Raw genomic sequence first — 25,434 nt, forward strand, 5'->3', positions numbered from 1 at the left:
CTGCCTTCACTTCTTATACAGTCATCTTGTTTGCCACCTTGTTTGTCCCTTTTGCCAGCGTTATAGCTACACGTAAAGTGCTCATCCACATTCAACTCTGATGACATGTTTTAACTCCGCGCATGTTGAAAGGAGACGTTCGAGATGATTAACTACCTGTATGCCTCCGCAAGGCTAGATCCGCTTGTAGATAACACCCTCCTCCTCCATGCATGTATGAGGGGCCCACTGCATGCATCTCTCGGATTTACCGCAGCGTACGCGCTACACCCCGCCGTTTCAGACGCCCGAGGTGACGCACAGGCTCGGTTTGATAGAGAAAACGCCACGAACAAGAACGACGCCAGACAATGAATAGAGCGACCCCGTGACGCATCACAAATGAGCGGGGAGCGCTATCTTGGCGCCAACGTTCGTCGACGCAGCTGAGCAAAAACAGAAGGCGCGGCCTTCTCGGGCGGAGGGCAGCTCGAAAGGATGCGAGCGAAGGCAAACATTTCAACATCGAAGAGTGCAGACCGGCGAAAAAGACGCGCGGCCCTCGCTGGCGGACTGTTATTGCACGCCACTTTGGAGCACCGAACGCTGCCTGGCCTTCGTCCTTCAAACTTGGGAACTCTCCTCGCGCGGAGAACGGGGGGTGGGCCTGCAGGCTTCGAGGTGGCGATGGAAGGTACACAGCGCAGTGTACTGCGCGCGCGGTGATTTTTCGCCGTCCTCGACGACCTTGGAAGCGCAACAAGCCCCGCGTGTGTATGCGCGGTCGTGAACACGCCGCGTCGGTGCGCGTGTTTGCGCTCCCGAGAAGCCCGTAGAGATTGACAGACGAAAAGAGAGGTGGGCGAAGAGTCTGTTTGAAAGTACCCCGACTGGGTTCGCTTGGCTGTTATACCGGTCTGTTTTTTTTTTTTTTTCTTTGGCCGCATACATCTCGACCTCTCATGGTCATTGTCAAGGGCCAGGCCTGCCGTGTTGGAAGAGAGATGTGCGATCCAGGCGTGAAACTATGCGGTGTCATTGGCCACCACGCCGAAACCCACAAAATATGCGACAGCAGCGGTATATCTTTGGGAAAAAAGTAGGGACAGCTGGGCGAGTTACGTGTGGTAGCATAAATATAAAAACAGCACCAGGGACGCAGACAGATAAGACACACAGCGGGACGGGACCTGCGCACCGTTCTGTCATTTCTCTTATCTGTCTGCGTGGCGTTTGCCTAATCGCAGTCGATCGCGCGCACTCTAAAGGCCGATCCGATCGGGGAGAGCTGTTTGAGGAAAAGGGTGGCCCAAATCGCGCGCCGCTGAATGCCGAGGTTCTTCGTCAACGACGAGGTTTGCCGAGCCACAGAAGCTCCACGGACAGGGACGCCTAACAGATCTGCCATCCGGCTGGCGGCTGTCACGTGAAATGCCGCCGCTATTTTTCGCCATGCGCTTAGATACTTCTGCTTGTGCAGGGAAGCGTTCTCGTGCCTTCTTTTTCGAGTGCCTTCGATCGTTGCAACCCGCAAAGAGCGGCACTCTCAGCCAAGCTAGAGGGATGGATGGATGTTATGAGTGTCCCCTTTGGAACGGGGCGGTGGGTTGCGCCACCAAGCTCTTGTTATTTTATTGCCTAATGTCCTACCTACGTTGAAAAATAAACAAAAATAAGAGGAAGAAATTCGACAGCTAGACCTTCTTGCAACAAGCACTCTCTCACTGAAAGTGAAACTCTTGGACACTGGCCTACACGGACGTCAACGCGTGCCGCTATAAGTAGGTGCGGCTGCTTTGCATAAGAGATACCAGACTCTGTGACAAGTTGTGGCCGTGCACTGTGTGACGTTGAAAGCCTTACTGGAACGTCGACGCTGTGCGCGACCATGTGGCACCTTCGGGGACAGCGCGATAGCGCCCACAGAGACAGTTCTGTGTTGTTTGTCTCTTTTTCTTCTTTCATCTTTGGCAACCCTTTCCCCTCTAGCCAGTACAGGGTAGCCAGCCGGAGATATCCTCTGGTTACCTGCCCTGTCTTTGCTTTTATCTCTCTATTTCTCTATGGATACAAGCAAGTTGGTGAATTGATGGGACTTCGATACATTTGCTTGGGTACGGTACACCTGGATTATTCTTGAGGCCGTAGGTGTGAACTTAGGATTGACATTAGTTATTTTACATACACCTCTATGTTATAGAAAAGAAGCAGCACGACAGGCGAGGACGAACGAAGGGACAGGGACTGACTAGCGCGAAACGACAAGTCCGTATTTGTACCTCACTCAGTCTTAGTCATGGTGGTCCTAGTGTATGTCACGCTGCGTATTTACTTGAGAATTTTGTACCAATTATAGCCAAGAAACAAGTCTTATAATCCACCTAATATCTGTGAACCAGCGTCTTTTGCATGGAACTTCCATCTGAATGCACCTAAGTTGGCCTGGTGCCCATTTTTATGGAAAAAGAGGTGTATACGAGAGCAAAATTTCAGAGCTGTCATATACGAACTGATCAGACAGACAGTTATATACAGCGAATAAGTTCGGCGGAAGCCCGAAAGGTGGAGGGATGTTCTTCAGAGAGAAAAATTGTCGTCCACGCGACCGTATACCACGAAGCTGCAAAGAAAACCCAAGACGGGTTTCTTAGAAAACAAAGCGTTGCAGTTGAAAAAAAAAAAAAAACTCGTGTAGGTCAGGGGGAACGCCTTTCCAGGTCGGTCGCTGTATCATGCGAGCTAACCAGGACGTTAGCAGGTCACCAGCGCGATCGAGGCCGAATGTACAGACAGCTCGACGTACAGAGGCGCTGAACATGGAAAACCAGTTAAGTTACGTGCACGTCTGCTCATCGGCAATATGTTTCCTAAGGACCTTCATGACTTCATTTAAATCTCCACCGTAGGGCAGGCTGTCTTAGCAAGAAAGAAAGACAGAAAAAATGGCGGGGCGTGCGTTCTCACCTGGATGTGCATGATCATGTCGGCGACCAGGGCGCCCACCATCCGTGCGTTGGCCACCGCCTGGGTGTACGGGGGCTGAGCCGCCTGTGACCAGTCGACCACGATCACGTTGTAGTTGTCCTTGGTCAGCAGCTCCGTCGACATGTCCTGCGGATACGTTATATACATTATACTAAACGTCAGGTAAGTACTAACCAATATGGACTAGTTAGGCACTCTTTGTTCGAAGTTCTATAAACATTTCTCTCGAGAAAAGAAAATGTTCGAAGTTCCCGCTTTGACCTTCGCGCCTAAAAGGTAGTGCAAATGGGGTCATGCCACCGTCGCGGATTTAATTACATGCAAGCGTGTTTTGGCAGTTGTGCGGGAGAAATTGCAGAAGTTGGGAGGTTTAGAGTGCTCGGGGAAGCTTTCGAACCCAGCGTAACCTTTATTTATTCCTGAATGTTTGTGTTCCTCGGCCCAAACACTTGTGGAAATTTGTGACTCCAATGACGTCTTGGTGCGGAGAATTTTCATGTAGCTTCGGCATCCACGTGGCCCGCTATAAGGCAAAGATTCCTTTCGCTTGGTTGTATTTCTTTCTCATCATGCACCGCTTTCCGATCTTGGTGCTACTGTGGGCGGAACGCCGCCAAAACAGGAGAAGCGCGCAAATGAACAGCAATGGAATGGAATCGTAACATTAGCCCTGCACGTTGTCCGGTTTTGCGTCGTCTGGCTTTCATATAATCAGTTTCTAGCTAACAATCTATTTTAGCCCTTTCATTCTCATTGACGTACCGGTACGTTTCCGCGTTTCGGTCCTACCATGTCACTGACGCACCCCTACATTCTACACTCTCAAGTAAGGACCATATACAAATAATGTATTTACCATTATCGGTGTCACCTTCTTTTTTCGCTTCTGAATGATCGAAAATATACCGTTGTGATTATATTATAGTATTTGAGGAAAAATACTGACACAGGGTGTTAGTACGCCCTTTTAAAAAAAGAAAAAGGACATTGCAGTGGTTAATAGAACGTCTGCATTTGACGTCCTCAGAACTTCACGCTTCCTCCGCCAGTATGTTATACTATTGGTAAACCTGTGACGTCACCAAACGCTGTTCGATCTCTTTCGAGAGAAAGAGAAATTACAACAAAGACAGAGCAAAGAAACCTTGACCTCCTTCCTCCCGTCTCTTAGCTGCAGTCTTAACCTATGTTAAACGTATACGCATCAGTTTAGTATCTTATGCAGATTAGATATGCCGCAATTTTTGTGGTTGCTACGATCATATATAGCGCATCCACTGACTACGGCCTTTCTTTGATGACCAGACTTTCTCTCCGTGCTGTAGCATAGGGCAATAAGATGACATATGATTAACAGGACTAAAGTAGTTGCAATGGTACCTATGGCCTCGCCCGACATGCTATAGGATAGGAAATCGCAGCTGTAGTAGAAAACATTTATTCACAGAACAGGAAACAAATACGGAGAAAGAAATGTACAGTGAGTGGAGTCTTCATTTCAAAACTCCAGTGGACTTGGCTGCTGCTCTCGCCTGGATTACCCGTCCGCGCTGTGTCTCTAGGTCTGGGCTGGACAGGGTGGCCTCCCCCTGCTCCTCCGGCTGTTGTGTTTGTATGTCTGGCGGTTTGGGGCCCGTACACCCCCACGTGACGTGGTAGGTAGGGGGCTGTTCGTTACACCGGGGGCATGAGTCTTTGTAGTGTTCTAAGGTGCTGTATTTGTGTAAGTTGGGGAAAGTCTTGGTCGCAGCTGCTGTGTTTTTTAAAACGGCAACTCGACTGCGCTGCCACCTCTGAGTACGCGCAGCGATATCTGCCACGTGTGCGCACACGCTCGCTTTCCTGCCGGTATCTCTTCTTAGTTCTATGTCTCGTTTGCCCACTATAACGATTCTCCAACGCTTCTAAACATTTTATGCGCGCTATAGCTTTTCCTAAGTCGAAGTATCTATACAAAAGCTTTTCGAGGGTAATTTGGCTGATTTATTGGTTGATTCACGGAGTATAACGTCCCAAGAGAACGCCGTGGCTGTACATCAGACGCCTCCGTACGGTGGAAAGCTGCGGGTTGATTACGACCTTTTAACGTGCGCACAAATCACAGTGTACCAAGCCTTAATTCGTTCCGCCTCCATCGAAATGCTGTCGCGCCGCAGTCGGGAATCGAACCCGCGACTTCGTGCTCGACAGCAGTGCGCCATGGCGGACACTGAGTCACCGTGCATGGGTGGTAACAGGTTGTAACGCAGCTATACAGACGCCCCCTCTACAGTCCACGTACTCGAGGGACAGACGGGGTCTGCTCTACACTTGCTCTGTCGTACTCGTGAGGAACCAAAGGAAGCTTAAGCCAGCGAATGAGGAATTTGGCGTGGAATGGGCAAGCTGGCGCGGATTCGTAGCTTTGTCATGTACGCTAATGTATTTAAGAGCTTTAGCTCGGGGCGGAGATTCCAATTTCCTTATTTCACGAATACATGTAAAACCCAGCGATGATTTTGCGAGACTATCGCTAGACCTATTTCAGTTAAATGTGTTTGTATTTGAAAGAGAAAGTTAACCTCTGGTGCCTCTAGCAAGCATAATTCTCACTTGTGTGGCACGGAATTTTTTCGCAAGAATTCTCAAAAACTGGTAGGTGCTAAATCGATCGAAGCACGAAGCTTACAAATGTTTAACTCTGCGCTAAAGACAGGTATCTGTTAGAGTATTTAAGGCTGACAAATTTGATATATTAATTTACAGCTTACGTTATGCGGTTACAACGTTTACGAAGGTTTTTGCAAAAGTCCTACTCACGTATTAGTGGTATATTTCAGAGCGTCGTATAACACATCAACTTCCCCCGCTTTATAGATGTGTTATTCGGTGCGTTTACAGAATTGTGATATCATTTTCCATTGTTGCGTTACACAGTTGCAAACTTGGTACATGTAAAATTGTAAATTCTGTTAAAAATATTGACGGCTTAAATAAAAAAAAATCCGCTCGCTACAGTCACTAGACCCTAAATTTTCTTCTTCTTTTAAGTGCATGCATTGAGGCCTCATCAAATTCGGTGCAGTAGTTGCCGAGAAAGACTTCTCCTTTCCCGTATATCTAGATAGAAGTTCCCGATCTAAAGCTTGCTTGCAGTGCCGGAAGCGAAAGAAAAGCAGAATATGTATGCGTGACAGCAGCTTCAGAGTTTATCAAGACGGCCGGAAGGGAAGCAGCGTATAGCAGACATACGACACTGGACTTCAAGAAGCACTCCGGGCACATTGTAGGAACGTCAAAGGTCGCGCGATAGCGGACGGGCAGATTACGTGCACTACGAAGATGTGCGTAACAAGCCGTGCTAAGACGGGCGGTTGTCACGCCACGCGTCAACTCGGCTGTGCCCCGTTGCACAAGCCGTAAAGACCCGCCTTCAGGGCGATTGCCTTCACCAGTACGTGCCTATTTAGTATGCCAGACCTCGTTCTTTGTACAAACTCTATATCTTTTTTTCTCTCTCTTTTTGCCTTGCAAATAAGACAGTTTCCGCACATTTTCCCTGCCTCTTCATCTGGCGTCCCTGCGGAAACAGTTGGGCATTGCGCCAATAGTGTCATGCGTATTTAGAATGAAAGCTACCTGTGAACGCAAATAGCTTTTCTAAATGCATGCTTTTATAAAGGCCTGCTTTCGTGGCGTGCTTCGCTGGCCCGAAAAGTTAAAGCTTGATTGATCTTTCTTTCTTTATATCTCTAACAAATGTGCTTTTATCCGCGTATGCAACGCTGATCGCCGCAACGATCAGTGATGAGCGAAGATGGTACACGTGGTTGAGATCGCCCGTGGGATCGTTGTCGCTATACATCAACGACTGTTGCCTGTGCCAGTGACGACATACGCGCCGCAAAGACTATAGCCCTCGCAATACTTTAATTACAGTCGCTTTCATGAGCAACGTTTACCCGTAAACGCCTTGAGGAGGACAGAATCGAGTGTACGAACTTATTTACGGACATAACTGCGGAATACAGCCGAAGTATTTCGATCTCGTTGCATATCAAGCGCCGTACCAGGCGATACCAATACCTCGTAAGATCACATCCTTGTGCGATTGCGTCAGTCCGAAGCTGTGTGCTCGACCATCTCTTTGGTTACACGTATGAGAGATATATCATGCGCCTTTTGATCCTCGTGGCATTTCCACAGCAAGCCTTTCCCCTTAGAGCACGTTCTTCGCGGAATTTCGTGAGATGGATATTGTGCCTTGCGTTACTTTTTCCCCCTTTTAATTGTTGAACGGAAAGTGTGCACTATGTAACGCCTATAGTATTGCCCATCGCTAAGACGTGTCCTTGGCACCTTCGCCAATGTGCTTTCCGGGCGCGTTCGCTTCCTTTTGGCTCGCCTTCTCAGCCGCTTGTGCCCATCTCTCTCGTGCCACACGATTGTTGCGAAGTCAGCCAGCTCGCGGGCGCTTCTCTCGTATGCACGTTTCGACCATTTTTCCCGCCGGGCGTAATTTTCCTTTCAGGCCGTCACGCGTGTGAATCGTGTCAGTGTCGTGTCGTCTGCTCGCTCCCGTCGTCTGCTGGCGGTCCCAAGTCGCAGACGACGTCACGGGCCGCTGCCGCACCACGACGCCGCCAGGCGTCCAGCTTTTTTTTTTTTTGAAAAGCAAATAAGCCCAAGTGGACGCACGCGAGGGCGCGCCAGCCAAAGCCTTTTCGGAGCGTCCCGCGAAGAAAGTACACGCTTGGCACGTTCCCCCCCGCGTTTCTCTTTCGAAACGAAACAACAGAACTCGCCGGGTAATTACTCGCCCGCGCACCGCGCCGAGTTAAGCGCCGCATTTGTTTGGCTCGCGAGACCGCGAAATTCCGTCCCGGAGGGAACGCGCAGAGGCACGCTCTTGGGCGGTGCTACAAGTAACGCACGCTTGCGTAAGCGAGTGCAATGCTGCTTGTGTATACGTGGGTATTTCTTGAGAACCACAGCTGCGCAGTAGCCGGGAGGGCTTTCGCAAGAAAGCGTGCGGTGTTGAGCCGTTACGTGGCCCTTACGGTTCCTTTGTTTTAAAAGCCTACAGCCTGCAGTGCGACGTAGAACAACGGAAGAAACCGAAGGTTCTTCCGACCGTTTCTCTAAACGGTTCCAAATGTGCAGCGGCTAGAAGAAAATGGCTTGCCATGTCAGTAGAATAAGAAACGGTTTTGTAAGCCAACTGAAACAGTTATGTAGGGAACTGCACGTTCCGGAAATTACTAGCGGCGAGAACAGATATAGTATAGACGTCAGAAGTTTGTGTTGTAGCATCGACTCACACTTAGGCGTGCCCCCCAAGAGATGTTTGCAGTACAAGAACCGTTCAAACCGCAGTGATTCTAAACTGTGTAAGCGTGATCACTTTAGTGATGGACAGTCGTGTCCGGGAACGTATAATGCATCAAAATAAAACTCTGATAGGGCTGATCAATTAAAGAAGGCTTCAGAAACCCGGAGCCTGGTTTGTAGTTTGCATGCTTTATTGCTACTCGCTGGGCACATTTCCAAGTCAGAACACTTATAATGTCCAGATTGATACGATATAGTTTGTGGTTTGGTATATGGGTTAGAGTAACGCACGTACGTACGTAGTCCTCATTTCATCATCATCATCATCATCATATTTATTTAGTATGTTTCTTATTTTTGCAGTAGGAAGGAGTGCACATATTTACATCGTAAAGCAACAGAGTGCAAAATAGAGATGATGTACCTGCTAGAGAGCGTATGAAGACAGTGCACGTTTTGGCAACGCAGGAACGTAAAAAACCCAATGAAAGTAGTTTGAGCATGTCGACATAAGTTCTAGCAACCTTCGTGCTCAAAGCAGCCGCATAGCTTAGTAAGCGTGGGACAAAAGCAATCACGTGCACGAATAAGCGCCTGATATAATGTAGTCGCACATGTGATTGTCTCTGCTTCATAAACTCGGCGGCTATGCTTCGCAAAAGATTGCTACAGCACTTGTAGATATGCTGTGCTGACGTTATTGTCGCATGCTAAGGATGTGAGTGAGTGAGTGAGTGAGTGAGTGAGTGAGTGAGTGAGTGAGTGAGTGAGTGAGTGAGTGAGTGAGTGAGTGAGTGAGTGAGTGAGTGAGTGGAGCTACTGCTGGCGAGTCTAGCCTAGCACGCGTCAGCGTCTCTTTCATCAATGGCACGACGCGCCTATCTACGCCACATCAACTGCTCTTATCGAGGATCGTTCTGTCTCGCTAAATGTCGCAGCAGCATTCCAGAAATGAGTGGTTTGTCATTGTGTGGCTCTTGCAGCAAAGGCGTCTTGCAGTGTTGCGGCAACGTAGCCTTTTATCGCCACGAATGGAGCTCGGAACGACGAAGGGCAAATAGCACAGCAAATAAAAAAAAAGAAAGATAAACTCTCCAGAGACAGCATTCGACGACCGTTAAAACTTAACGCGAGAGACTTTTGACACGACAGCTCCGGGCACCACGCACCATATCAAGTTCTGGTGAGACTGGTACGAGAAATGCAAGCCGTGTGCTAGCAACTGCATTTGCGCTTTCCACTTAAGTAGGTTGGCTGGTGACCGATGCGAGGAATTACGTGCCGATTGCCGCTGGGCGTCTTTTTTTCCTACACTGTCCCCGCTATCATTTCCAACCAGCTCTGCCAGCTTAGCTGAGGGCTGTATACCGCACGCCCAACTGGCATTTACGGACGTGGCAGCAATTTCGGTCGCAATTATGTCGCAGAGATGACACATGGCAAGAGACCGCACCGGTAAGGCGTACGTGGCCGGAAAATTGCCTCTCAATTAACCGTCTCGCAGGTTTTGTGAAAGCCCAAGAAGCCAAGAGCTCGTGGCAACTCACGCTTGAAGCCAGCACTACAGATAACCGATTTGTCAAACTCGGGAGAACGTATAACGTAGCAAAGGGATCAAAGAATCCCTTCGCTGAATCAGCTTCAGCTGCACAAGATCGTGTTACGCAAGCGGTAGGGGGCCAACGAATGGCAGAGGATTAACAAACCCGTTCCGAGTCATTCACATGAATGTTGCGCGCGTGAGCCGGTTTTCTTTAATGATTTTTTTTATGTTTTAGAACGTCCCTGCTGCAACTACCCGCGTTAATATATGCTGATATGGCTTATTGACCATACAACTCTGACTAAAACTCCCACATTAACCTTGTGACTTCGTCAGCACGAGGCAGCTTTCCTATGTAGACTGCGGCTATAGTAGTGGCACTACTCTCGAGAGCCTACTTTGCCTTCATAGCAATGATTGATAGGGGTGCTTGCGCATGTACACAGTGGCGACGAGACCGTTGATCGCCTTTATTGCGACTGTCCTCGATTTGACGCGCGTGGAGACAATCGCCCCCCTGTCGCATTAGCACGATTGAACGACCGGCCATTGTCTGCACAGAGGATACCGGGGTATTATACCGAGCTCGACGCAGTTCGTCGGGGCGCACAAGGCTGAAAAGGCGCTGTTGAGTAAAGGTCATTTGGCTGCAGCCGTGAGCGGCCTTTGACTAATTGTCTTCCTCCCCTCCCCCTTCCTCTCCCCAGCCAAGAAGTCCCAGCACTTTCAGCGCTCACAAAATGGGGCGTCCAGTGACCCCATCTTCTCTCCACATTTTTTTTATCACCTTTTTTTTTATCGCGCTACCACTTACTATATATTCGTCCAGACGTGAAAAAATATATTCATTTGATTTACACATTACATTCATCCTAAATGCCAGACAGCTTGTTCAGAAGAAAGAGGCTTTGTCTTAAGACAGATGCCACTACTAAACAGTGTTGCCTAGATGAGAAATGTAAATTACATGCAGGAGCGCCCGTACTTGACTTCAGGCACTCAGGTGAACCGGCCAATGTGGAGTTCACTCCTGGTGGTTTAAAGCGACGTCAAGGTGCCACCAAGTGTGGAAACCTTGTTTCACCGTTCGCGACACGATTTCTCTCCAAAAGTCCTCCAACCGTGGGAGCACCGCGTTGGGCGTGCGCGTTTCGAGTGGCTGACCTGGCCCACTCGTTGCTCAAGCACCCCCCCCCTCCCCTTCCCCCCACCCTCTTTATGCCCAGCAAGGGCAACAGTTATGCCTCAAACTTCGGACTCTGCGCAATCATCCGTTGTCAGTTGAGACGATACTTGGAGTTGGTGGCGTTCAAAAGGCATAACTTTCAATGCAGTGCAGGACTTTCTGAAGCGAAGTTTGCTGTTTACGCGGGTTTGGTATTCTTCGCTGTCGCCGTTTCCCGGCCGGATATGTTTGCGGATATATATCAACTCGGATCACTTGGTATGTGCTGGCGCGGCTGTCTTGCCGAGTAGAGAACTTGCTGCTGCCTGCTGTCTGGCCTGTAGTAGACAGTTTGGGTCAGTAGGTATGTGTCCGAACAGACAATGCCGGCACCGGATATCTTCATCTGGGTATGCGCGACTGAGGTATAAATGCGCTCACTCTTGGCCCAGTTCCCTAGTATGTCCATACATGGATGTGCAGCCGCGACCTAAAGGGCATGAAGCCTTAAATGTATTTAGATATGCGTCCCTCTGCACATACACCTATGATCAACGTTGTTACTTCGACAAGCGGCAAACGTTGCCTCCGTCGTCGTCGTACCGAAGGCTACGAAGCTGAGGTCGTGTCATCCCTCTACCGTTGCAACCTCGCTAACTCAAGCAAGCTTCGCGTCATTTAGACTTAATCATTGTCTTTTGGTTCTGTTCTGTGTGCCTCTTAGCACGCGTACAAGTGCTGAAAATTCTAAGGAAAATTTTAGGCAGTGACTCATCCTTAGGGTCTCGTCTTTTCTTTTTTTCGCTATGTTGTGTGTTAGTGTTCGCACGTGTAAAATTATCGTTTCATTATACTTTTTGTTTCTTTTTTTTCTGTTATTCAACTCATTTCGTAAAGCGAGCTTATATTTTCACCACAAGCGAGGTGATGTAGCCGGAGGCGTACTGCTTCCAACCTCGACGGTCAAGCCCCATTAACCCCACACCTAAGGAAGTGTGACTTGCACAGGTAGGACTCGCCTTCAGCTGGCATACAAACTGGTATAACGAGTAGGATTCGTGCGTGGGAGTTGAAGGGTGAAGCAGGTGCGGCGTCGACTGGGGTCACGGGAGCGCACTCGCGTGTCGTCGTCGATGGCGCATAACCCCCCCCCCTCCCCTTATATCCGGGGTGTAACAATTACATCCACTTAGCGCAACGCCGCGTTTCCCTCAGGTAGGCTCGGTCGCGTTTGGAGAATCTAAGTGGGCGACAAAACTAAAATTGTCCATGTATATGAAGCAAAGTAAACGTAAACATAGACCATTCCCCTACCTCTAACTTGATCGTGAGCGAGAATAATATGTTTTGTACTAGTTCGAGCTGATAACCATATGACGGCCACGCGCAGTCGCAGCTATATAGTAATACGAAATACGGTGTGTTATGCTGGTAACAGGCTGTGTTTTCGTCCACTTTCATTTCCTTTTTTTCCTCGTTATTTCTACAGCTAAACTAAAAAGGAGCAGTTAACTTATCCTATGACCTCCCTGGCTTCGTTGCTTGTCAGCTAATCCGGCAGTTGTCTTACACCCGACTAAGATCATCGCTCTTAGGAACGGCCGATTATCTTACTAATGGCCTGTGCCCATGAGAGCGTGGCCCTTCATTCTTCACTGCAATTTGCATAATGCCAGGTGTGTGGGCAGAATGACCGTTCCTCGTTTCTTTCAGAGCCGGCTTACCTGCGTCGCCGGTGTCGTGCGTTCCAGATAAAGTTCTTTAACTATAGGTCAGAGAAAAAAAAATTGTGCCAGAGGTTTCGAGATGATCTCGGCCGAGAGCAGGCCATCAGCTTCCAATGAGCCAACGGGCACTGCCTACGTTCGAGTGCATGGCGCTTCGCAGGGTGGCTCGGCTGGTATAGAGCGTTCTGCTGCTGATCACGAGAGCGCAGGGTTCGACTCCCGGCCGCATCGGACGGGCATCGTGCCTAACTTAGTGCCTAACACCTAACTTAGTGCATGTGAAAGTGTCTCTTTCACTCCCCATTCCCCTCCCCACGTGTAGAGTAGCAAACTGGACGCAGTCTGGTTAACCTCCCTGCCTTTCCTTCTTCCCTTCTCTCTCTCTCTTCTCGTATACCCATACGTGCTCCGCCGTGTTGTTCCGTGACATTGACTTTACATAAATAAGTCAATCGTTCAAACAAACAAAGCTCATGAAAAAAAAATCATTTCGCAGAGAGGTGGCTACGACCGTCGACGTGGCGCTCTGAAGTGCACTGTCTTCGGTATCGGTCGATAGTTTTCGTCAGATGGATGCCTGTGAAGTGGGGGGAAAGCCGCCTGAAATGCTATTGCATGAAAATTGTTTTGCGTAAGTCGAGACAGTACATTTGCGGGCCGTTTAAGGCGAGACACGCTTATTGAACGACTGAAAACGACTGCGCACAAGTGATCTAGCCCGTGCGTTTACCCAGACACTGCTGACATCTGCACAACCGCGGTTATTGTGGGGCAAAATCAGTTGGGTGAGTCTGCACATTGCATGATCTTTTCTCCCTCTATAGATTGCAAGAAAAAAAAATGCCGCTGTGTATTCGAACGGAACAAATATTCGACAAATTCGAGTAGGAAATTCTCGAATCGAATGCGAATAGAATAACAAGGACTATTCAATTCGTATTCGGAATTTCGAAGATGGGCACACTCCTATCTTAAAACCTGATGTATATCGTCTGAGGAATGAACGTTCCCAAGAGAAACTAGAAAGACCCCCCCCTCCCCCCCACTGTGGACGACATGCGAAGACGTTAGAACTAGAAGATCATGCCGTCGTGCTCCTGCGTGCGTTCCATTTGCGCTTTCTGGCTTCTCGATGCGAACTTCGACCCTACTCCCCGCCCGTGACTTTTAACACCTGTTGCGCCCAGTGCGCCCGGTAGTTCGTGGCAGCCGCGATGTTTTCCTTCATTAACCACGGACAGCTTAAGAGTTCCCGTGAACTGGGTTCTGCAGTTAGCCATGCGTTCGCTGAATCGTCCTGGTCCAGCCCATTTAACAAAAACCTCACCGATCTCGCAAACTATAAACCTAAACGCAGTTCGTCACTCTAGTTGGCAGTTAAGACTAAACAAAACGAGGAAAATTTGACGTTTTTTGTTCGAGTTGGGCATCGGACCCATAAACCCGCTGTTTCCGAGGCAGTTGCATTATCGACCTGGAAGGGGGTAATCTTTGTGTGTCCACTTAACGGACATGTCCATATCGTCTGCTACTGAAGCGCTGATTGGCTGGGGGCACCTGTCTCCTTGTGACGTGCATCCCAGCCCAGCCAATCAGAACTTCAGCAGCGTGATCAAATGGACATGTCTTCTAGGTGGACACTTACAGATTACCTCCAGGTCATCGGTGCTAGCATGCGTTGGGATGCGCTGCTCCCGTTGTGAAATGCGGAGAAAGGGACGCGGGGATAGAATGCGACGAAGCGCAGGTTTTAGGAAGGTACTGCGCAGGCCGATTGGCCAGTAGGAGCGCCAAATGCTCCTGCTTAGACGCGAAAGACCCAAACTAAGGCGACGGTTACACGTACCACATTAGTGGCCTCCTTGAGGCACCTCTAAATTTGTTCAAATGAACTTTTACCGTGCAACGCAGCATTCAGGGAAGGGTATTCAGAGCGATCCGTACTCGCACCAGCGACTATAGCCGAAGGAAACTTACTTTCTACTCGATGACTTCGTTGAAAACGGTTTCCTTTTTGCGATGCATACAATTACCTTTCTTTTTTCATTTCATTTCATCCTTATGCAAACAATAAGTGGGATTGATTATTACTCTTTCTTTCCGATTTCGCAGTAGTTGATCTCGGACAGTTTGCGTTGTTGTATAGCGTCTGACAACAAGGTTGCTGTCGCGAATCTTAATATTTCTCGCGTCATAGCCCTCCCGCCTTCTTATCTCACTTGCGAGCACTCTTTCATGCAGCAGAGCTGTTCTTTTTTTTTTCTTCGTTTGGATCAAATCGTTTTGTATGAGGAAGTGTCCTGAGCTTCCACTACATATACATGCTGACTATTGGCTTTACTGGTAGCCACACTGCATGTGCAGAGGCCTTATTTTTAGCTTTTGCGCTTTATGTGATCTGTATCTCAAACGCCCCCTTTGAACGCATCACTTATACCCATATTACTCGATCGGCATCGCTTCGCTTTGACACTTCAATATATTTAACAGCAAACAACCTTCGCCGCTGCTTCAACTTTGTAATTATTATTTTTTGTACGGGCTTTTTAACTATAGGGGTACGGTTCACTTCTGACTACTTGCGTTATCTGTTCAGTATTCTCCTGGCTTGTGTATCCGCTGTTGATCTCGTTTTTGCTCTTCTTGCAGATTTTGAGAGACCGTTTATCTTCGATTTCTCGCATTATTGGTGCCTTCGTCGCGAGTCTCCGGTGCTTTTAGGACCTTAAGCGAGCAAAGTGCAGGCACTTCTACGATGCACCGGCGCCATGGTCAAAGCCTTGAGAGCGTTTCAGCGAGCCCTGAAACTGGGCGGTTTATAGCCGAAGGAGTTACACAAAGAACGACCTCGCGCCGCCCGTTACACTTCAAGTCCCTCCATATAGTTTTCAACGATGCCATCGGCTGAGAAGGAGGCATTTATTTTGCTTAAGCCGCCGCTGTTGGCTCGATCGAGCCAGATGACTCGGTAACCAGCTGCGGAAAGATCAAGTTTGTTCGCCCCTAAACTTGGCGCCAAGGCAGGGTCGAAGACGATGTCGAGGCGAGGTCGGCAGCGGGCAAACATCGGTATACGGGCGCAACGAGAACGTGAGTGCAAACAGACACGTATACAGAGAAGGACAGACAGAAAGATCGTCGAGGATTTTGTCCGTTCAACATTCAACTATATATATATATATATATATATATATATATATATATATATATATATATATATATATATATATATATATATATATATATATATATATATATATATATATAGTTTCTGGGCGAAAGGAAACATTAACGACGTCTGGTTCAGCGTATATGGCTAGACAATAGACGGGTGGTTAATGCGGGGTGAAGTCCCAGCTGGTGTACCGAGATTCTGAGTGGAATTCAAGTTTAGTCCTATCCTAAGCAGATGCCGTCGGCAGATCTGCGCACCTTTCTCTTAGCAGCGCCTTTGTAAGTCACTCTATTCAGGCGGCGATAACAGCGTATACAGAACGTTGATAATGTGTTCTTTGCTTAAATAAGTTCGATGCGACGCGCTATACGGACCTTGGGAGGAAGTTTTCTTGTGTTCCTCCGCGGCGTGGTGTCACGTCGTTTAGAAAGACGGAACGATGCCAGATTCTGCAGGCCGCATTTCTTGCACCGCCCACTTCCTCGCGCGCGCTCATGCGTGAGGGCTTTCGCGCTCCTTTGTCTTTCCACTAAGGAAGAAGTGAAACATTGTTTCGTGTACTGAGAAAGTAACACCTAATGCGGCGCCGTATACCGAGAAAGGGGAAGTAGTGCTAAGCGGGAGTATAGCCTACAGCGCGACTTCGCGGAGCGGGAATGGTGGTGGTACACGCTTCGAAGTCCCGTTTTTGTCTTCTCCACCGTTCAATGAGCGCGTGTCGTTCTTGCGCCGAGATGTATCGTGGGGTTTTACTTGCCAAAGCCACGATCTTCACGCCATAGTGCGGGCCTCCGGATGAATTAATTTTGACCACCTGGTGTTCGTTAACGTGCCGTCAATGCAAAGCACACGTACTATAGTCGGATACAACTCAGGTCTGCAGTGAAGCCCCGCCCATGCCCTCATAACTGCCAGGCACTGTTCCTCCGCGAGGCTGCAAATACTTGGTACTTCAAATATTCCTTGTTACCTAAATGGGACGGTAACCACAAAAACTGAAATTAAACGCGCACAATTTTGTACGTTCTCGCTCGTCTGTTACAGTGGAACGGTGAAAGCCTGATTGTTTATTGAACTGAAACAGAAAACTCGCTCCGCTGCATCTATTTATTGCCAAGTTTCACTTCAGTTGGAAGTGAAGTTTCATGAGTAAGACGGGGTTAGCAGTGAAATGAACGAAGAATGAAATGCTTAGACTCCATACACTTTGTTCATGTCTGTTGCACGCCTCGTCGCTTCAGCCGATCAAAAGACTATTCAAGAGCAGCAGACGCTCCGGAGGTTTCGAGTACGACGCCGTGCTGAACTGGTCGCACGACGACGATTTTGTCTGCTTCTGTGATTGGCTGGCGGAGTAACAATGTCGCGCGGTCCGTGTGCCTTGGTTGCCAACTGATGTTTTTTTTTTTTTTTATGGTTCTATCCTACCCCAGCGCTTTTAGGTATTGAACTTGCGGTCTCGTGTTCGTCAGCGCAACGCCACACAGCCACTGAGCTACCGAAGCGGGGTGGCTTGCAACTGGAGCTGCCATCTAAGTATATTTATTCCACGTTGACCTTACTCTTGCTCCGAAGTTCGTTAGTAGCTCTGCATTCACTGCCAGTTACACTATGTATAGGGTATCCCAGCTAACTATTAGCCAAGCTGCTCACAGAAAAATAAAAATTCAATAAATGCTGTGCATGGTACGATTTTAAGACCTACGGTGTTCGATCGTCAGACTTCTGACTACGGAACACCGTGGGTCTGACAATCCTATTTAGCACCGTGTTTTCTTTTCGTTTTTTTTTCTTTGAGCAGCTTGGCTAATAGTTAGCTGGGACATGCGGTATATTGCGCTGAGTATCGGGGCTAACATGCACGCGCCGAAGTCAGAGCGCGCTTTCCGGGTCGGCGTGGTGGCGCTTACGAGCGACGCACCGTAAGAAAAATGTCGAGAAGGCTTTTGTGTTCCAGCCAGGCACCTTAGCCACTGTTCGTGCTGCGTTCTCTCCACGGGTGAAGCGTCCCTATATGCTCTGTATCGCAAGACGATAATTGCCAGCTTTAGCCGAGCGTCGCTTACCTGTCCGCTCTGCTCACATTTCATGTGCGGAGGCATGTATATACGCAGAACTCGTGCTCATTTTTTTGTATAAATGCGATTAGCATTCTCAGCGACTTTGGCGTGCAGCGGTTGTCTGCTAATCGTAGCCCTTCAAACGTAGCTCTCGCTCGAGAAAATTAAAAGAAAATACAAGAGAAAAACGTATCCAACTGGTTAAAATGAGAACGCGCGCTCATCGAGGTGACAATGAAAATTAATATGTTACGCCTGAAAAAGACGCATACGCGTATTTAAAGGGGGGGGGGGGCATGCAGTAGTTTATAAAGCGGGAACTGCCGGCTGCATAGTGGCCGATCCAACAAAACAACATCTCAGGTCAAGTTTACTTTCATAATTGCGCACACGTAAGTGTTTTTTTTTTTATGCGAAAACATCAAATGAAACATTGAGCGAGAAAGCCGGCGTCCGTCGTCTGGAGAAGTGAAAGACGGCACCTAAATTCGCACTGAATACCATGCCACGTCACAAGCGCGCATCGACGGAGCAGAGCGGGCTGACGGGACACCTGCTGAATGTGGTAACGCGCCAGGTGTTGCGTGAGCATCGCCTCGACGCCCTCCCTCTCAGAAGCCTGCGTTGTCCGCGCAAGCTCTCGCCTGCATTCTAACTGCGCTTTGGTAATCGCTATAAAGAAATTAATGTAAAAAAAAACCATGAATTCCTAAGAAATAGCGTTGGCGGTAATGCGTTTCGAACCTACGAGCCCACGAAGAAGCCGAGTGTCTTACCCACCGGTCTGAACCGCATATTTTTCTTCGGAGCAGAATCATCAGCAAAACAAGAAAATTAAAAAAAAAGGGAGAGAAAGAGAGATAGAGAGAGAAAAGGGAAGGGAAGACAGAGAGGTTAGCCAGTGTAAATACCGGCTGGCTATCCTGTGCTGGGGAAAGGGATAAAGGGAATAAAAGGAGAAGGAAGAGAGAAAAAAAAACAAGAAAAATTCACGCAGTAAGGCGATGTTACGCGCAACAATAGTCACAGGCGGTCGCACGATTCACAGGCCCTTAAATACTTCAGCAAAGCCCTTATAAGGTCTTGAGTGCCGAAACCCGTCTGGACCAGTGTCCTGGAACTTTCTCATTGCTACTTTGCTCATTGCTTTCTCAATGCTCATTGATACATTGCCGGCCGCCACACCCCTGTCCTCTTCACCGTCATTGATCATTGCCCCCACGACCTAATTCTCGGCCTCGACTTTCTCTCCGCGCATTCTGCCCTTATTGACTGCTCTGCCCTTCGCCTTGAGTTGCCGATTCTCGCAGAACCCTCTGACGCACCCCAGTGCCGCCTACGCCCCACCGGCTTTGTTCGCCTGCCGCCAAAATCAATAGCCTATATTGAACTCTTGTCTTCCCCACCAGTCCCTGATGGCGAGTACCTCGTCACTCCTCTGCCCGACATTCCACTACAGTATGACGTTACCGTGCCTCACAGTATACTTACTATTACTGCGAACCACACTCGCATACCTATTTTTAACTTTGGATTGGCAATGCAAATTCTACCGCAAGGTATTTGCCTTGCCAACGTTGATTGTCTCGGCGACCATCACGTGGCAGCGTTATCAACCGATGCTTTTTGCGAGCTTAGCAGGCCCATCGTGCCAGCCTCGGCCGCCGATCCCAAGATACAGAAAATGGTTGCGACGGACCTGTCGTTTGCGCAGGCTGAAGACCTTTACCAAGTATTATCGTCCTACAAAGGTATTTTCGACTTCGACGATCGCCCTTTAGGCCAGACGCTCGCGGTCAAGCATCGGATTCTTACTGGCGATGCTACTCCTATTCACCGACGACCGTATCGAGTTTCTGCGTCGGAACGCCGAGTAATTCAAAGCGAAGTCAACAAAATGCCCAGACAAAAACATCATTGAGCCTTCTTCGAGTCCCTGGGCGTCACCTGTAGTGTTGGCTAAGAAGAAGAATGGCACTTGGCGCTTCTGTGTAGACTACCGCCATCTGAACAACATTACTAAGAAGGACGTCTACCCGCTCCCACGTATAGACGACGCCCTTGACTGCCTTCACGGTTCCAGCTATTTCTCTTCTATCGATCTTCGTTCTGGATACTCGCAGATTGCTGTTGACGACATGGACAGAGAAAAAACCGCGTTCATCACACCTGATGGCCTATACCAATTTAAAGTAATGCCGTTTGGATTATGCAACGCCCCTGCCACCTTTGAGCGTATGATGGACTCCTTGCTCCGTGGTTTCAAATGGTCCACATGTCTCTGCTACCTCGACGACGTCATCGTATTCTCGCCCACGTTCGACACCCACCTTGAGCGTCTAAGAGCTATACTTGATGTATTTCGAAAGGCGAAGCTGCAACTTAACTCGTCGAAATGTCGTTTCGGCCACCGCCAAATTACTGTTCTGGGCCACCTCGTTGATGCTTCCGGAGTACAGCCTGATCCCGACAAAACTCGCGCTGTCCGAGACTTTCCGGTTCCGAAGACAGCCGCAGACGTTCGAAGTTTTGTAGGACTGTGCTCGTACTTTCATCGTTTTGTTCGAGATTTTGCGACAATTGCTAGGCCCCTGACTAATCTTTTGAAGAAAGGCGTGCAATTCTCGTGGGATACTGCAGAAGCCGGCGCCTTCTCTCGTCTCGTCACTCTTCTAACCTCACCACCAATTCTCGCCCACTTCGACCCTGATGTCCCTACGGAATTGCGTACAGATGCCAGTGGTCATGGCGTAGATGCCGTCTCAGCACAGCGTCAGCGTGGCCAGGATCGCGTTATTGCTTATGCAAGCCGCCTCCTCACACCATCGGAGCGCAACTATTCCATTACGGAACGAGAATGCCTTGCTGTAGTCTGGGCGGTTGCGATGTTCCGCCCTTACCTGTACGGTCGCCCTTTTTCCGTAGTCACTGACCATCATGCTCTCTGCTGGCTCTCATCCCTAAAAGATCCTACAGGCCGGCTTGGCCGATGGGCTTTGAGACTACAAGAATTTTCGTATTCTGTGGTCTACAAGTCTGGCCGCCTGCACCAAGACGCTGACAGCCTGTCGCGTTACCCTATTGACGACCCTGACTCCTCCAATATTACCAGTGCTGTTTGTGTATTCTCTGTGTCGCAGCTGCTTCATTTCGCCGACGAGCAACGTCGTGACGCCTACATCAGAGCACTCATCGACCGTTTTAAACACACTCCGGCCGACGCCACTCTACGCCTCTTCGTCTTCCGCGAAGGTACTCTGTACCGTCGTAACCTTCATCCGGACGGCTCTGAGTTCCTACTTGTCGTACCTAAACACCTCCGCTCAACCGTTCTACAAGAGCTCCACGATGCACCAACGGCAGGACACCTCGGTGTATCTCGAACTGTGACCTTGTACGTCGCCGTTTTTTCTGGCCGGGTCTTGCCCGTTCCGTACGACGTTACGTCGCCGCTTGTGAAGCTTGCCAACGACGCAAGAAGCCTTCCCAGCTCCCCGCTGGTTACCTGCAGCCGCTCGACATTCCTGCCGAGCCCTTTCATCGTGTCGGCTTATACCTTCTCGGCCAATTTCCGGAATCTACATCAGGAAACAAGTGGGTTGCAGTCACGGCTGACTACGCGACCCGCTACGCCGTAACCCGCGCTCTTCCGACGAGTTGCGCAACTGACGTTTCGGACTTCCTGCTCCATGATACCATTTTGATGCATGGTGCTCCGCGTCAATTGCTAACAGACCGTGGCCGTACGTTTTTGGCGAAAGTCATTGACGACATCATGCGGGCCTGCTCCATTCAGCATAAATTTACTGCCTCCTACCACCCTCAAACGAACGGCCTCACTGAGCGTTTGAACCACGCCCTTACAGACATGCTATCCAAATACATTTCAGACGACCACGGTGACTGGGACCTGGCTCTACCCTACATTACCTTTGCATACAACTCTTCCCGTCTCGAAACTGCCGCCTTTTCCCCGTTTTACCTCTTGTATGGCCGCGAACCGACGCTACCACTGGACACCGTGCTTCCGTCCACCACAGCTTCAACTAGCGCTTATGGCCGTGATGCAATCGCTCGTGCTGACCATGCTCGTCAACTTGCGCGCGTTCGTCTACAAGTCTCCCAAGACAAACAGAAGCGACGCTACGACCTCTGTCACCGTGATGTCCATTTTGCGCCCGGCACCCTCGTGTTGCTTTGGTCACCATCGCGCAAAGTTGGCCTTTGTGAGAAACTGCTTTCCTGTTATACCGGCCCATATCGCGTGCTCCGCCAAGTGACCGATGTCACCTATGAAATCGTTCTAGCCACGCCCACTACGTCCTCCGGTGTGACAACCAGTGACATTGTCCACGTCACCCGACTCAAGCCCTACAACTCTCCACGTGCCTTGGATATTTAAAAGCACCGTGACGGCGCTTTTGCCGCCGTGGGGTAGTATTACGATATTATGGGTAGATACCCGAGAGACGAGCCGCCGCGAGGACGACGACGAAGTGGGTGTGTGCCCTTGGCGCGAGAAAAATGTCGGCCTGGCGCTCTGGCTCCAGTGCAGTGTAAATAGCTTGTAAATGGCCTCTTCCGTCTGTATCTTTCTACACGTAACAATATGTACAAAACGATGTTCCAAATATATATAGTGTACACAACGGTTATGTATGCAGCAGTGGCAGCTCGTTTTATCGTTTACTATAAAACCAGCCGCATGCGGACATTATTCGTATACGCCACCATGAAAAGCCTCAGTGCTGGCTCTGGGTAGTCTGGAAGTTTTTACTAAATATTCAGTTAACATTAAGAGCAACTGCCGCACAAATTTACAGGGAGAAAAATCTTCTTTCTTCATTGACGTCCTTTAAGCAAGGGTTTCAACTCGGTGATGAACGTGCCCAATGCACGCACCAGCAATGACACGCGCCCTTTGCATCGGCGCTAAATGACCAATCACCGATCACGAAATTTGGAGGACGCTGCGCGATAGCATTCAAACATCCCCGAGTCCTGACTGCTTGAGTTGAGTTAAGTGGTTGTGAGCTACTGGTGGGATTAGCCTTACAGTTGCTGCCGGCAATTGCTCCACCGTAGCGACACTTAAAATATATAAATCACATAAATCAGGCACAGACCTCACAACAACACATAGTCACTCCTAAGGTCACCATGCGGAGGCCAAATCCGTGTCCTGCAGGTAATTTAAAAGAAGGCGAGAAACTTCCTTCCTACACAACTGGTTCCCTCGCGGGAAAACAGTGTCCTGAAGAGAACTGTGAGGAATTCCTGTCTTCTTGAGGGACTCGAATAACACACTCCTTTCCGCGTTATACAGAGTGCAGCACACAAGATAATGTTCTATGTCACCGCACACACCACACGTTGAACACAATGGAGACAACGCCAGGCCAGTCTTATACATCCACGCAGGGGTACGAGCAGAGCCCGTGCGAATGCGGAGCAGTAAAGTGGCTTGGTTTCTTTTGAGACCCTTGGTCACACATGACTTGTGAGGTGAACTACACAAAGAACTGAAGTGGCACAACACCGCTTCTCTGAAGAGTCTCTTGTCCTCTTGAGGCACTTTTCTCAATGGATTCCCAGACAGCGCTCTATGGGCGAGGCTGACCGCCTTCTCGTTGCCTATGATACCTATGTGCGAGGGCACCCATTGGAATCGTATGGAGAAGCCTTTGATATGGAGATTGTGCACCGAGCGTAGGGAGCTTAGACATAAGGCATCAGTAGGAAACCCGTGCTCTAACCTTTGAAGGGCGGATTTTGAATCTGTAAGAATAACAACAGGTTGAGGCGTACAAAACCATACCTTCTTTAGAGCTGCCTCAATGGCAACGCTTTCGGCCGTTGTGGAGGGCACGACTGCAGTGAAGCGAACCGACCAATCATACTTCAAAGAGGAAATGTGAAAAGCAGCTGCACTAGATTCTCTGACCTTGTCCACAGAGCCATCAGTAAAAATTTGAAGATGACGTGCATATTCAGTTTCAAGATGTTCCAGTACGAGTGAACACGTTGCCGCCAAAGGAGAACTCTGCTTAGCGCAAACGTGAGGAATTGTCAACGAACAGTCGAGGCTCGCGAATGATCAAGGTGGTTTCAACCTCTTAGTTCGACCTCTAGCGTCAAGACCGGGGTAACCAAGAGTATTAAGGGCCAAGTATGCTCGGGACTCAGATCTCTTTCGAAGGCTCTGTAGAAGGGCTTGCCCGGCTATCATCTGTTTGAGGCGACCAATTTGCATCAATAACCTTTGTGAAGCGACTAGGCTAAGAGGTATCGATAGAGACTCGTAAAGTACTGCATTGTTAGGAGCAGTCTGCGGAACGCCAAGAGCCCTCCTTAGGCCCTTTCTGTGCAAAACCTCAAGTCGTTCCAGCTGTGATAGCGTGGGGGAAATTAAAGGGAGCTGGTACATTATTCGACTCGTCACTAGTGCATCGTGCAGCCTGATCATTAAAGAAGGGTGATTTCCCCATTGCTCACTTGCAACTCTACGGATCACATTGAGACGCGGAGAAGGTGATGTCACAATAGAGTTCACAGCTCGTCGCCACTGTAGACGGTAGTCAATAATGACGCCCAAAAAGCGCTTGTGCTTCAATTGACGAAGGCGAGATTGATCAAGGTCTATCTTTAGCCGCGCATACTGTCTTCCTCTACCTGGACACATGAAGAAGCCAGATTTTTCCACCGAGAGAGTCAACCCAACACCTTGAAGGTAATTTTGAACTGAAAGTAATGCCTGTCGAGCTATCAGAGCTAAACGCTTGTGTTGATATCCGGTTAACCGAGTGCAAATGTCGTCCGCATATATCGACATATGAATATGCCTGCAATGTTTTTGCACTTCAGCGGGAAGACCAGCCATTACAACATTAAACAGCGTTGGGGAAAGAACACTTCCCTGAGGTACACCTCGCGATACCGCCCTTTCGGTGCTTATGGTACTTTCTAACCGCACTTGAATTTTACGATCACTGATAAATGAGTGAATGAATCGCAGAAGATAGCCCTGTACGCCTATGGCCTGCAAACTATTTAGTATTGAGCTCTGAAGGACGCTATCATAAGCCTTTGATACGTCTAGGAAAATAACTAGTGTTGAGAGGCCGAAAGCTCTTTGATGTTCAATGTGGCTTATCAAGTCCAAGACGCTATCTTGCGCGCTTAAACCTGTGCGGAATCCAGTCATGTATGTTGGCAGCGCCCTTCTATCTTCGAGCCACCAAGATAAACGCTTACTTGCCAGCTTCTCCATGAGCTTAGCCACACACGACGTCAGTGATACAGGACGATACGAGGCCAAGTCTGTCATTTCTTTGTCGGGCTTCAGCACTGGGACAACACAAGGTACCTTCCATGAAGGAGGAACGTCGCCAGTCTCCCATACTCGATTAGGATAGCTTAGGAGCATCTTACGGTGTTCTAGAGGTAGGTTTTGCATTATCTGGTTGGTAATGCCGTCAGGACCTGGTGCA

The 25,434-nt window shown here is 49.0% G+C and overlaps 1 protein-coding gene across 2 annotated transcripts in view; it reads right to left on the reverse strand.

Moving 5' to 3' along the window:
* LOC142560751 (pancreatic triacylglycerol lipase-like) overlaps positions 1 to 25,434 on the reverse strand; it is a 122,836-nt gene that overhangs the window by 33,470 nt on the left and 63,932 nt on the right. For both annotated transcript variants that reach the window (XM_075673071.1, XM_075673070.1), the window contains exon 3: positions 2,944 to 3,090. In XM_075673071.1, coding sequence (XP_075529186.1) covers positions 2,944 to 3,090 — 147 coding nt within the window. The remainder of the gene's footprint in view (positions 1 to 2,943; positions 3,091 to 25,434) is intronic.

This window comes from Dermacentor variabilis, chromosome 10 (assembly GCF_050947875.1).
Source record: "Dermacentor variabilis isolate Ectoservices chromosome 10, ASM5094787v1, whole genome shotgun sequence".
Taxonomy (NCBI): domain Eukaryota; kingdom Metazoa; phylum Arthropoda; class Arachnida; order Ixodida; family Ixodidae; genus Dermacentor; species Dermacentor variabilis.